General features: G+C 39.7%; 1 protein-coding gene across 1 annotated transcript in view; it reads right to left on the bottom strand.

Annotated features, from left to right (window-relative positions):
* The window catches only part of MED14 (mediator complex subunit 14), a 78,999-nt gene that overhangs the window by 11,304 nt on the left and 52,355 nt on the right, over positions 1–15,340 (bottom strand). The window contains exons 22-24 of the mRNA XM_069464511.1: positions 12,657–12,797; positions 6,511–6,622; positions 2,084–2,215 (exon numbers count right to left, since the gene is read on the bottom strand). Of these exons, the coding sequence (XP_069320612.1) occupies positions 2,084–2,215; positions 6,511–6,622; positions 12,657–12,797 (385 nt within the window). The remainder of the gene's footprint in view (positions 1–2,083; positions 2,216–6,510; positions 6,623–12,656; positions 12,798–15,340) is intronic.

The following is a 15,340-nucleotide window of genomic DNA, read 5'->3' as shown; positions in this document are numbered from 1 at the left end:
CTTTTAAACATGATACAAGAATTAGAAAAATAAAAAGTCTGAGAAAGGATAAAATTTACCTTCACCCAAGGTTCAATATATGTAATATGCAACAATCTACTTTATGCGACTATATGCTTGAAAATATTAAGCAATTGCAAACCTTCTTCGAGGGCAGAAATATTATACTTTTAAACTAACCCTGACAAATTATATTTTCATTCTACTCAAAGAAGGATGAGGAGAGGGAAACTTTCTATTTTCTTTATTTAGTAAAGGCTACGCTAAGAAGTGAACCAAGAATCAAGTTTTGAAAGCAGCAACTTCCTGAACAATTTGGTATTTAAATTTCACCCTGTATATACCTCAACATATTATTTATACCCCTTTGTAACCAAATGACAAACTGAGAAAATACTTCTACCATATATATCAGAAAGTAGGGCCAGGCGTGGTGGCTCACCCCTGTAATCCTAGCACTCTGGGAGGCCGAGGCGGGTGGATCGCTCGAGGTCAGGAGTTCGAGACCAGCCTGAGCAAGAACGAGACCCCGTCTCCACCAAAAAGAGAAAGAAATTACCTGGCCAACTAAAAATATATATAGAAAAAATTAGCCGGGCACGGTGGCGCATGCCTGTAGTCCCAGCTACTTGGGAGGCTGAGGCAGAAGGATTGCTTAAGCCCAGGAGTTTGAGGTTGCTGTGAGCTAGGTTGATGCCACAGCACTCACTCTAGCCCAGGCAACAGAGTGAGACTCTGTCTCCAAAAAAAAAAAAAAGAAAGAAAGTAAATGGTCTTTACTGATATTAAAAAAAAAAAAAATCTTACAAATTAGTAAGAAAAACACAAGAACATAGGCAAAACATATAAAACTGGCAGGTATAAAATAAGAAACACTAAAGACCAATGAACAAAAAAAAGGTTCAACTTCACTAATACTCAAAGAAACACATTAAACAATAGATACTTTTCACCTATCAAAATGGCCAAGATTTAAAAAATGTATAATACCCCATGTTGGCAATGATGCAGGACAACAGACATTCTTATATGATGCTATAGGAAATTGGTACAGCCTTTCAGGTGAGCAATTTGCAATATGTTTCAAAAGCTTTAGAATTTCTCAAACCCTTTGAGACAGCAATTCCACTTCTCCGAACTTACCTAAGGAAATAATCATGGATGTGAGCAAAGATGGCACCACTTTTAATTGTGAAAAAAGTGAAAACATCCTAAACATATAATAGGAGAGCAGTTAAATCATGGTATGCTCAGACGAGGGAATACTATGAAGCCATTTGGTATGATGATGTAGAGTTTTTACTGACAGAAATGTTCCCACAAATATTAACAGAAGAAGTAAAAATCACAGATGCTACATAGCTTAAAAACTGAGCAAGCTCTTTATGTTCTAATATGGCATGGTATTCATGATATATGAAATGAAAAAAGGCTCTGAACACTATGTACAGTATGCTGTGGGGTGTGTGTGGGGGAGGGAACACTTACATGATTTGTGTATGCATAAATCAGCTCTGCAAGAATGTATAAAAAATTAGTAACACTAAATGTCTCCAAAGAGGAACTATGTGGCTGGTGAAACAGAAAGGAAACATTTGATTGACTGCCTCTTCTATTCTTTATCTATTTGAATCAATTCAAAATAAAATTGAGTTCAAAAGGTAAAGAAAATTCAAATCTCAAAACAATTCATACGGTAGGGTACCCATTCTGGCGGGGGCTGGGTGGGTAAGGGGTGGGAGGTATTTGAGAGGGGAGACAAGCAGATGGGTTAGGGAACAAGTGAGAGCAACAGGGCTGCCAGAGGGCAGGCAAGCAGGGAGTGCGTGACAGGAAAAGCCAGGCAGAGCAAGGGAGAGAGAGGAAGACAGAGAGAAAGGGAAAGTCCAAAACAGAGACAGACTAACTGGTCATTACTTCTGCATGGTGGGGTTTGGAAAAATTTATTTTCTTTTTGCTTGAGCAATACTTTTGCTATTTCCTCAACAGACAAGTGCTCATTTTACAGTAAGATAATTTATTCAACCAAAATTATTTTCACGTCAAGATTTTATGCTATAGCGATTTCCATATACGGACTCACCATGTGGACTAGCAAAACTGGCCCCTGGTCCTATTGAGATTCCATGCGAGGATGGGGGAGGAGTTGGAACAAATGACGCTGGTGATGGGGCTCTCAAAGCCCCACTGGGGGAGCTGGCGGCATGCAGATTTCCTAATAAAGGAAAATAATTATAGATGATCTTGCAGGACACGTATTATGTCCTGTCCAAGGACCCCAAATTAAAAATCTCCCTACAGACTAACGAAGCAAGTAGTAAAGCTCCCATAAATAGTGCTAAGAAAAACTGGAAAGATTTCATTATCGAAAGAGAATGCTCAATTCCATGGGCCCAAATTCTAGCTTTTATATTGACTGACTGAGAAAAAAAATATATCTGGTGTACTTTTTATTCACTCATTCAACAAATAGGCTTGAATGCCAACTTCATACAAAGCACTGTTATAGACACTGGGCATGCAGCAGTTAACAAAAGAGACAAAAATTCCTGCCCTCCTGAAGTTTACATTCTAGTAGAATAAGAAAAACAAATATATGTCAGGTAGTGGTAAGTGCTATGAAGAAAAATAGAGCAGAGTGAGGGGGTGATATTGTGCAGTGGTGGAGGTGGGTACCGTTCTTTATATATAGCAATCAGAGAAGACCTAAGGAAGGGGATATGTGAACCGAGACATGAAGAAAATGAAGGGGGATACTGCATGAGGATGTCCAGGGCATAAGATATTCCAGGCGAACAGAGAGCTAGTGCAAAAGCCCCAAAGGTGGAAGCAGTTATAAATAACAGGGAGGAGGCCAGTGTGGCTGGAACAGAGTGAGCAAGGGGGAGGGGGGAGTGGGAGGCCAGAGAGGTTGGGGGTAGAGGGGTGAGGCCTAGATCACATGGGGACTTGCAAGCCACTCTACAGACTCAGGGTTTACTCTGAATGAATGGGAAGCCAGGGCAGAGCTTGGGGCAGGAGTCATGAACTAACTTCTGTCCCAGAAGGATCACTTAGCTGCTGTGGGACAGACTATAGAGCAAGGGAACGGGTAGACGGGTAGGAAAACCAGTTAGAGGTGACTGCAATAATCCAGCTGAGAGAGGGCTAGTGGCTTGGGCAAGGGTGACAGAGGTTAAGGTAGTGAAAAGTGGTTGGATTCTACATAAATTCTGAAGATAGAGCTAACTATTTGGTAAGTGACTAAATGAGAGTATCAAAGAAAGAAGAGCCCAGCATGACTCTTAAGAGTTTGGGCCCAAGTAGCAGGAAGGAAGGGAATGCCATTTACTCAGCTGGGGTGTCTGGGGGAAGACCAGCACTGGTGGGTGAGGGGATCAGGAATTTAGTTTCAGCCATCTACTAGACATTATGTGGAAATGCTGAATAGCTAGAAAATACGGGGCTAAAATTCAAGGGAAAGGCCTAGATTGGAGATATAAAAAAACTGGGAGACATGAATTTAAACACAGTATGCAAAGCCACAAGTCTAGTTTTAATTTAGGATTATGAAAGGGGGAACTATGGCTACCAAAACTATGAATAAATGCAACATTTAAATACTTGCTACATTACCATAACTATCTTTAATATCAGGTTTCAAATTCTCTACTATAGTTGTCCCCTCTTTATCCATGGAACATGTTCCAGGACACCCAGTGGATGCTTGAAACCTCAGATAGTGCCAAACCTTCTATATACACACTATTTTCCCCTATACCTATGGTATTTTAATTTACAAATTAGGCACAGAAAGAGATGAACAATAACAAGTAACAAAATAGAACAATTATAATAGACTGTAATAGTAGTTATGTGAACTTGCTTGCTCATGCTGTCTGTCTCAAAATATCTTATTATACTGTACTCGTCTATTTTTGGGCTGCAGTTGACCTTGGGTAACTGAAACCATGGATAAGGGTGGATTACTATGTTATTTGAGATAATTTCATATTTTTATGTTCTATAATACCTAAAGCAATGCCTTACATTCAATACATATGTTGATCAATTTGATTAACCTTTAAGTGTTATATTTACTTATTTAGCTGTATGATCTGGACAAGTTTTCCTCCATAAACATGGGGATAATAATAGGACCTATACCACAAGTTTGCTGTGAGGAGAAAATAGGTATAGTGCTTAGAATAGGGCTTGGCACATAGTAAGCACTATATGCCTGTCTATTACTGTAACTATTTCAAAATAATTATTTTCCCTTCCTACTATGCAAAAGTAATCTCAACTCATATCCTAAAAGATACACTCCCCTGGGGTTCTATGATCCTGTTTCTCCTGTTTTTCTACTTCCTCCCTAGGTGCTCCTTCACCACTGACAGACAGGTACTACTAGGGCCTGAGCTTGCCTACCCACTCTGGCTTCAATGAGCCTATCACCTGTGGTTCAACTATCTCTGATGAGCCACAGGCTCATATGCCTACAGGGTATTTGGAAGTCTTCAGGGATTTGCAAAATCAACAGGTTCAAGAGCACTCCCTGTGACAACTGCCCCTCCACCACTCTTGTCTCTAAGTTGTGTAAACAACCCAGACCAACCCCTACTAAAGTCCCTCAATGGCTTCCCACTACCCATACAATAAAGGCCAAAATCTTGAACAGAGCCCTGTCTCTTCATGCGGGACAGTCTATCATTCCTCTGGGACTTCGGCTTCCACACACCCCTAGCACTTTACCTGAAATACCCTCCTTATCTGTGTTCCTGCACCTGGATAACTCTGACACATCCTTCAAGTCTCAGCTTAACCAGTATTGAGGGGAGGTAGGCAAGCAAGGCATCTCCAGAAAAGAAATAATCAAACCCCCTTGCCAAATGCTCTTTCACAAGTCTGAGAGACCCCCTCTGACTCACCACACTTTTTGTGTGCATTACAGATGAAGACTTTTTATCTAGGAATCTAAACAGAGGAAGCACACCGCCTCTCAAAAAAAAAAAAAAAAAAAAAAAAAGAGAATTTAAAAGATTTTTTTTAAATGGAGATCTATTTTTTTAAAAAAAACGCACTACTAAAGTAATTTGAAGAGCAATTTGAATTGCTGAGGCTGAGACATATATTGGGGGTGGGATTTGCCAGGATGTGAGTGCCTAGGCAGTGCTGTATCCATTAGCCCAATCTGGGCAATAGGGCGGATTGTAATGGGCTGGTCAAAGAGGCATATGTCTTCTGCCAGGGTCCAGACCAAACATTTTATGTGAATTATTTCCTTCAATTCTCCCATCTCTAAGCAAAAAGTTTTACATTATTCTCATTTTACAAATGGAATTAGCTGGTTAACAGGTGATGTACCTACACTTCACATCTGCAAAGTAGCAGGTTCTGCTGAATACAAATTTCTCATATATACATACATGTATACATATGGATTTTTTTGTATTTTATAAAGGAAAAAAGTATGCATTGCAAATTCTGCTTTTCAATGTGAAAACTTAAAAGCAAATATATTCGTCAGGTTTGTCACTCAAAAATCAGGATTTTATGTATTTTCGTGTTTGTCCTGTTTTCTGATAAGCCCAAATGCCTTCAATTGGTACAAAACTACTTAATGTTGATTGGACTAATATATTTATAGTAAATAAAAGGTTTTTACTACAATATGCTTTTAAAAATTATTTCTTATATTGTACATCCCACATCACATATCACATCTTTTACGCTAAAACTTATTTTTAAGAAACCATCATTATGCTCTGGAAATATGATTAATGCAGAACAGATTAAGTATGAGACCTGGCAGGCAAGGGGTAATCTCCCCAAGAAATCTGACACCCATTTTCCTTGCTAGATAGTAAGCTTGAGAGCAGGGCTGGTATCTGGCTCACTGCTGAATCCTCAAGACCAGGCAATATTAGGCACAGAACAAGTCCTCAAGATATCCCACTGAATCATTCAGTTAAAAGTAACAAGTTGGCATACTCAAGAACTTTTATAGGACAATTCATGCGGCCACCGACAAAGCCATTTTGTCTGGACAAGCAGGCTGTGCACTGTCCAACTCTCGGGCTTGGGGCAGGCTACCCTTCACATATACCAGGGCTTGGCAAACCTCTTCAGAAAAGCAGCTATAGATACTACATAAACAGGTGTGGCTATGTTCCAATGAAACTCTATTTATGAAAACAGTTGGTGAGCAGCATTTGGCCCACAGGACTTAGAGTTTGTTAACAGTCTCACATAGATCATGTCATGATTAGCACTCCCTGAAGTTGTGCTGTGAGCCTGGCTCTGGGTGACACCTTCACTTAATTCAGACCTTTTAAAGTGCTCCTCAACCATGAACACAGATTTCGCAACCCTGCCATAATGAATGAATGGCAACTATCTAGCCACAGACTAGAAAGGAAAATCTCTCTGAAGCCTGAGGCTAGATACATAGGGCTTCTCAATGTGTTATATGTACGTGTGTTTTGGATTTGAAAATTGAACATGACAAGAGAATAAGTAATATCTTACCTGGAGACTGTGTGTGCATCATAGAGGGAGACTGATTAACTGTGCTGTGATAAGATGTAGGGGGTGAAGTAAGAGGATAAGCGCCTGATGTGCCTGGCTGCTTTGAAAATGGCTGCAAAGAAGAAAATTAAATGTTGGTAAATGGCCAACTGCAGATAGTATAAGAGTATGGCCTTCCCTAATTATAGCTAGTGTTAACATTTATATACGTCACTGGTTACCAAATAGGAAACATGAGTTATGAAAGTGTGCAAAATATACATCAACAACACAAGTCTTTAAAAACTCTTCACAATGTTTTAAAAGTAGCAACATACTCATTCCTGACCTTGCGATGCCATCGCTTCCTATACCTCAAGATGTTTTTTGCTCATTTTATCTACCGTATCACTGATTTTATCTGCATCATTTATCTACCATTTCATTCATTCTAAGATATTTTTCTCCCATATTCTAACATTGCAGAAATCAAGTTGTGTCTTTCAATTCATGGCATATTACTTTAACTGGCAACGTTTTTTGAGTCAATGAAATATGGTAGTATAACCTTTATCTATCTACTCTACTCACCTTTATCTTCATCTCTAGTAATAAAACACCAAGGACAATCTACCTTCCTCGTCTACTTTTAAAAACTCAGGTTTGAATCACAAATTGTACAGAAATTTTAAATGTACAGTTTGATCAATTTTTAAAAATGTAAATACCACAGAGATCAAGATACTGAAGAGCCTTACTAGCATCCCAGAGGTCTCCCTTATATGCCATCCAGGTCTTTATTGCCTCCCCAAAGGTAAGCACCATTCTGACTTCCATCACTCAAGCTTAGTTTTGCCTCTGTTTGTCTTCCATATGAATACTGAGTGTACTCTCTATAGCGCCTAGCTTCTTTTGCTTAACGTTATCTCAGTGAAATTTGTCCAGGGTGCTGCATGTAGCAATAGTTTGCTTTTTCTTTTGAGACAGAGTCTCACTCTGTTGCCCAGGCCAGAGTGCCATGGCGTCAGGTTAGTTCACAGCAACCTCAAACTCCTGGGCTCAAGAGATCCTCCTGCCTCAGCCTCCCAAATAGCTGGGACTACAGGCATGCGCCACCATGCCCGGCTAATTTTTTCTATATATATTTTTAGCCGTTCATATAATTTCTTTCTATTTTTAGTAGAGACGGGGTCTGGCTATTGCTCAGGCTGGTTTCGAACTCCTGAGCTCAAACGATCTTCCTGCCTCGGCCTCCCAGAGTGCTAGGATTACAGGCATGAGCCACCACGCCTCGCCTATTTTTTCATTTCTGTAAAGTATTCCACTGTATGAATATAGGCTGATTTATTCACTCCTTCTACTGTTGCTGGATATTTAGGTTGTTCATGATTTTTTAGATAAATAATGTTACTATAAACATTCTTATGTTTTGTGATGCATTTCTGTTACATGTACACCTAAGAGTAGAATTGTGAAATCACAGGTATGCATGTTTAGCTTTAGCACTCTGAAATATTGCTAAACACTATTGCAAGGTAGTTGTACCATTTTATAGACCTTTTAGTAGTAAATGAGGGTTTCGGTTGCCCCTAATACCAAATGCTGGCAAGAATTATCAATTTTTTTCTTAAAGCCATTTTTGTGGGTGTGGAGTGTCATCTCACATTTTTGTTTTTAGTAAAATACAACATTTGTTGTCACAGTGCTATTAATCCAAATCAACTTCAAAGAGGATCATTTTAAAATCCTAAATAATCTAGCCAGCTATGTTGACATGCATAAAATTATTTTTCTTTAAAAAATTTTTAGGCCGGGCGCAGTGGCTCACGCCTGTAATCCTAGCACTCTGGAAGGCCGAGGCAGGTGGATCGCTCGAGGTCAGGAGTTCGAGACCAGCCTGAGTAAGAGTGAGACCCCGTCTCTACTAAAAATAGAAAGAAATTATATGGACAACTAAAATATATATAGAAAAAATTAGCCGGGCATGGTGGCGCATGCCTGTAGTCCCAGCTACTCGGGAGGCTGAGGCAGGAGGATCGCTTAAGCTCAGGAGTTTGAGGTTGCTGTGAGCTAGGCTGACGCCATGGCACTCACTATAGCCAGGGCAACAAAGCAAGACTCTGTCTCAAAAAAAAAAAAAATTTTTAAAAAGGCTGGTTGCGGTGGCTCAAGCCTGTAATCCTAGCACTCTGAGAGGCCGAGGCGGGTGGATCGCTGGAGCTCAGGAGTTCGAGACCAGCCTGAGCAAGAGCGAGACCCCGTCTCTACTAAAAATAGAAAGAAATTAGCTGGCCAACTAAAAATATATATAGAAAAAATTAGCCAGGCATGGTGGCGCATGTCTATAGTCCCAGCTACTCGGGAGGCTGAGGCAGAAGGATCACTTGAGCCCAGGAGTTTGAGGTTGCTGTGAGCTAGGCTGATGCCACGGCACTCTAGCCCAGGCAACAGAGTGAGACTCTGTCTCAAAAAAAAAAAAAAAAAAAAAAACAATTAAAAACAAACTTCCTTTTGAAATCTGGTTTTCTTGAGGCACTCAGAGCACAATTTCCCCCGACAATTGTGGTTCTGTCCCCTGCCCAAGTGCTACATTTCTTCTTGTGCTGGGTTAATCTCATTATACACACACATATACATATATAACTTAAATTATATATATATATATATAAAATACACAGTTCCAGAGTCTATGGGGCCTTGGGGGAATGTAGAGGTTTCTTACCTGCTGCCTACCCGGACCTCTCACTGTGTGTTAATTTGTATTTCTGTGATGCCAAATGGTATCTGAATAGCTTTTCTGTGTTTACTGGCCATTTGGACATCCTCTTTAGTGAAATGCCTTGAATCTTTTACCCATTTTAAAAACTGAGTTGTGGCCGGGTGTGGTGGCTCACGCCTATAATCCTAGCACTCTGGGAGGCCGAGGTGGGTGGATCGCTCAAGGTCAGGAGTTCGAGACCAGCCTGAGCAAGAGCGAGACCCCGTCTCTACTAAAAATAGAAAGAAATTATATGGACAACTAAAAATCTATATAGAAAAAATTAGCCGGACATAGTGGCACATGCCTGTAGTCCCAGCTACTCGGAAGGCTGAGGCAGGAGGATTGCTTGAGCCCAGGAGTTTGAGGTTGCTGTGAGCTAGGCTGACGCCACGGCACTCACTCTAGCCCGGGCAACAAAGCGAGACTCTGTCTCAAAGAAAAAATAAAAATAAAAAAACTGAGTTGTCTATTTTTTTTTTTTTTTTGGTACTGATTCTTCCTATACTATTTTAAAGAAATTATAGAATTCAGGCTAACTCATAAGCTACAAAATCATATATTCACCTGTATTATTTTATCCAATAATGTACAATGTACTTTTCTTTTTGGAGATGTAAGCCGTGCTACCTTATAATTAAAACTATGATATTCCTAAGCTTTTATATTTTCTTCTTTTCCTTTCTCATGGACTAGCTTATGGAGTAAAACTGTGTATTTTATATAAAAGAAGAAAAGCTACCTGTTAACATCAAGCAAAATGTACATGAATCCCTTTATGAACATTTTTTCCTCACAAATGCCTTATCAGGGAGATTAATGGTTTACAATTAAGAGTATAAAATAAATATCTGGTAAACAGAAAAGAATTGAAACTGAAACTGTTCAATAAAATGCTCCATCCTTAACAGTACCTAAAGCCAAAGCCACTGACTAAAGATGTTTAGCCATAGCAGATGAATATTCTTTTAAAAGAATTCTTACTGGTATTAAAGGTCAAACTTTTTAATTTAAAAACAAAAAGCTCTACTTACAGGTTGGATACAGAGCAAGAAAAAGTAGAAAATTCCTAAAGTTTTCACAAAGTGAGAAATTATTCTAACTTTTCTAGAATATCCTACTTTTTTCCCATCTACACATTTCTAATCCTTCTGCTTTAGCCTGTAACTGTTTTCCTAGTTAACAATCTCACATTCAATATGAAATGCCACTGGTACTTAGATCTCTGAGTAAAATCAGATTATGTAATAAACCAGCACTGTACGCTCTGTGTCAGACTATGATTTTTTTTAGTCATCAAAATCATTGTAGAGGCCGGGCGCAGTGGCTCACACCTGTAATCCTAGCACTCTGGGAGGTCGAGGCGGGAGGATCACTCAAGGTCAGGAATTCAAGACCAGCCTGAGCAAGAGTGAGACCCCATCTCTACTAGAAAATAGAAAGAAATTAGCTGGACAACTAAAAATATATAGAAAAAATTAGCCGGGCATGCTGGCACATGTCTGTAGTCCCAGCTACTCGGGAGGCTGAGGCAGAAGGATTGCTTAAGTCCAGGAGTTTGAGGTTGCTATGAGCTAGGTTGATGCCACAGCACTCTAGCCCGGGCAACAGAGCAAGACTCTGTCTCCAAAAAAAAAAAAAAAAAAAAATCATTGTAGAGGGGCCAATAAATGACTTTTTTGGGGAGGAGGAGAGAGCATGATGGACCTTCTCCCTCCATTCCCCTCCATTCTCCCTATAACATTCTCCCTCCATTCCCCCTATAACATTGGCCCCACTATGGCTGTCATCACTAGCCAGCCCATCTTGGTTACTTCTTTCACCCGAAAGACACGGTTCATCTCCTGATCCATATCAGGTAAAGAAAAGACCTGCAATGCAAGAAAGTGGCTTCCACAACAAAAAACATTGCTCTGGCATCTGCTGGGCCAAGGCACTTCTCTAACATCATAGCCCAGCATCCTCAGAGGGCTAGTACCTCATTTCAGTCAACGTCTGTCCCAGGAGCCTCACACCTTGGCTACACGGAGGCATGGGGTTTTACTGAGCTTCCCTGCATTTTCATGAAGGTCACGAAAGAAAATAGATAGCAAGGCAAGAAGCCCTAAATAGCTGCCAGGGACAATACACCTTCTACAAAACCCTCCCTTCTGGTAAGAATCTAGTACTTTGTCAAAGATGTAAACACTGGAAAGGCACAGGTACTAAGCAGCCAGATCAGAAGCTAGACAATAAAACAAGCACAAGCTGGTTCCAAGCAATGCTGTTTCATGAAAGCTTCTGCATAGAAGCAGTGTAAACCAAATCTAAAAGATGTGCCAAAGAGCCTTGCCTAGGCCGGGCACAGTGGCTCACGCCTGTAATCCCAGCACTCTGGGAGGCCGAGGTGGGTAGATCGTTTGAGCTCAGGAGTTCAAGACCAGCCTGAGCAAGAGCGAGACCCCCGTCTCTACTAAAAATAGAAAAGAAATTATATGGACAATTAAAAAAAAATATATATATATATACATATATATATATATAAAGTTAGCCAGGCATCGTGGTGCATGCCTATAGTCCCAGCTACTTGGGAGGCTGAGGCAGGAGGATTGCTAGAGCCCAGGAGTTTGAGGTTGCTGTGAGCTAGGCTGACGCCACAGCACTCTAGCCCTGGCAACAGAGTGAGACTCTGTCTCAAAAAAAATAAAAATAAATAAAAATAAAAATAAAAATAAAGAGCTTTGCCTACAGGTTGTATGTTCACACACAATTAAAAACGGAGCTACTGAAGACTCCAGCACAGAGTCCACAGCCACAACAAGTATTTTCCGGGCTAGGGAGTCATATGGGACTGTTGAAGGTATAAAAGATCACTGGTCACCCTCTATTTAAGCAGGGTCAGTGTGCGGATGACTGACCTAGGGGCCTGCTCAACTCTCAGACATGTGAAGGTGACAGGATAGAACTAAAAGCTCTTAAGATTCTATAATGTGGCTTATCCAAATGGTCTGAGGACAGAACCCTGGAAATTTGTATACCTGTTCTCTGTAGGAGTCCCTACTGATCCTTACTAGATATTTAGTTCACTGTGCTCTACTTTAATAACACTTACCTTTCAAGACACGGTGAGGATGCTCTTCCAAAGATCTCATATCCTGCAGATAATGTTTCCATCCTTGGAATTACGTAACATCATTTTAAGTGCATGGGTGATCTGAGTGTCTGAGGTTAACACTATTTCCAACACTATTCACTTCCCATCACTACAAGTCTCCTCGTCTCCCTCTGTAACTATTTTTTCACAAGAAATTCCTGGGCATCTTGGGCCCACCAAGGATCTCTTTGCCTTTCAACAAAGAAGCCCTGATACCCGTAGAACTTGTGAAGTTACAGAAATGTGATACCATTTGGAATTTCAAATAGACATTACCTGTTGCTGGGGTGGTGGCTGGAGTTGTGATATTAAAGAATCCATCATATCTCCTCCTATAGGAGAAGGGGGGTTATCATCCTCGTTTACAGATCTCCTTCGAGCATCCTGATTGCTGTCAACAAACATATTCAGGAACGTCTGTGGATATAAACAGGTAAAATTTAGATTAGTTTACCTAACTTCAGTAAAATATTTTTAATCATTGAGAGTATTTAAACAGACACAAACATTATGTCCATCCCTGAAAACCATTATTAGGACAACCTAGACGAGATACTGCTAACTGTGAAGGAAGAGGTAAGTTGCAGAAAACAATTAACAATAAAAACATTTCAGTAAAAAAAAAAATCATATCAAATAAGAAGTATCGTGCAAGCAAAAAGTCAAAGAAAGAAGTACACCCTGGCACCTCTTACCACCAGGTCAAAACATTTTCTTCTTAACTTCTGACCCAGAAATAGGAGGAAAAATGAAAACATGTATGTTGGCCATAACTTCAATGCTTGGAAATTTTCCCATTTAGTGAAAGCTCTCACTTTTTAAGCTAGAAAATATGTCAGAAAAACTGAATAAGAAACTAAGCCAACCTTTTCCTTTTTATATTATATAATTTAATCTTGAACCATCAAGAGTGGAACAGCTTTGTGTTATAGGATATGTCATCAAAAATTGAGCAAGGCTACCAGAGTTTCTATTTCATATACAGATTCTCTTTCTTTTGACACTCTCCACACCTTCCCAGTCTTCAAAAATGTATATCATAAGCTTATCAGAATCACTAGAAAGCTATTAAAAGCACACAGTTTGACTTTTAATTAAAAATGATGGGTTCACAACATACATTTCGTCCTCTTCCAATAACCCACTAAAACTACTGAAGAGAAAATTTAAAGCAGTAAGTCACAAAGACAAAAAGAATGGGAGAAAAAATAGCAACACATTCTGGAGGCTGCAAAGCAGGCGGATGAGTGGTAAGTGAACCATCTGATGTGAAAAAGTTGTATCCTAAGCAAGCTGTGGGGCAAGCCAAGAAGCAAAGCTATTTCCATCCAGATCCCTGAGACACTCTGGAACTGGCAGCACCATATACTTCTGAAAATGGGAGTGAAAGTGGGACTAAAAACAGAAGGACTGGGTGAAAGTCCCTTTAAGAGACACTTAAACCCACCCAGATCCTCTGTCACTCTCACTGAGTTCAGCTGATCTCTCCTACCCTTGAGGAGGATCTCTGATTTAGAAGACTCCATCAATTGAGAGGAGTACTATATTAAAAATGGAGATTAAAGTCTACATACTGAAACTGGCAAAAATTAGTTTTCTTTCATTCGACATCTCCAAAACTGGGAGCCAGATGCATACCATCTACGCAGAAGGCTTGGATACTCTTGATACTCATACCAGCCCAACAAAAAGACCTAAAGCCACTGACATCAGGAGTTTCCCAAAGAAATGGCCCAAGCAGATCATCTTGCAATGAAGACCTCGGTCAGTCAGTCTTACCTTTAACTAAGAGCAGAGAGTTAAGAGTCACTTAACATTTGAGGAGAGACACTAACATGAAAGAAATCAAACTCTCCCCAAAAGCAAGGTAGATAAAATGGAGATTGTGTAGGAAGAAAAGAGGTAAGAGAAGATGATGTAGCCATATAAGAACAGGATGTCACAAAATGAATTTTTAGAAACAAAAATGAGCTCTTAGAAAATTTTTAAAAGATGGCAAAAAAAAAAAATCTTGGCAGAAATGAAAAATAGAAGGATTTGAAGAAAAAAATGAGGTATCTCCCAGAAACAAAGAGACAAAAAACAGAAGAGATAAGAAAATTAGAGGATAAGTCCAGGATACCCAACATCAGAATAGTAGGAGTACGTGAAAGAGCTAACAGAGAAAACAAAGAAGAATCGAGAAATAATGCAAAGAAATTTCCCAGAGCAAAAGGATTGTAAATTTTCAGACTGAAAGAGCTCACCCAAGTCACATAAGGTTCAATAATTAGAACAGCATTAAACATCTCAAGAGTCACAATGGAATTGAGAAGACCATGAAGCAATGCCTTCAAAATTTTTACAGAAAATGATTGCAACCTAGAATTCTACACATAGCCATTTTCAATTAGATGAGGGTAAACTAAACATGCTTTCCGACATTCACGGCCTCAAACTGACCTCCCATGTACCTTCTCTTCACTAAAACAATGAAGTAAACCAAGGAAAAAAAGTGGGGTCTAAGCCACAGGGCTTGCAACACAAGAGAGAAGTGAAAGAATCTCCCCTTCATCCTTCTGCAAATTCCAAGTCAAAACTGTGCAAAAGGCATGGAGCGCTACCAGTCCAAACTGGATCAGGTCAGAGGACTGTCAAAAGAGATTTCTTCAATTTCTTCAAGATGAAACCAATAAGGTAACTGATATGTAATGTACTGAAGGGAGAGTTATGTAAGTGGGAGAGAGTTTAAGACTGAATGAGTAAGAAAACTAAACAAAAAACCCCAAGAGAAAGCAAAACAATCCCCCCCCCCACACACACATACACACACAAAGAGCGAATTAATTCCCAGGAAAATAAAATGTTGAGCAAGAAAAGAAATGTAATCATAGTAAACTTAGAGTAGCAGTACCTACATATTCGTAACAATGCAAACACAGAAAACAATCTAATCAAAATTGCTACCTATGTTATAAAGA

This window comes from Eulemur rufifrons, chromosome 30 (genome assembly GCF_041146395.1).
Source record: "Eulemur rufifrons isolate Redbay chromosome 30, OSU_ERuf_1, whole genome shotgun sequence".
Lineage (NCBI taxonomy): Eukaryota > Metazoa > Chordata > Mammalia > Primates > Lemuridae > Eulemur > Eulemur rufifrons.
Note: the sequence above shows the minus strand (reverse complement) of the source record. Positions and strands in the feature narration are given on the sequence as shown.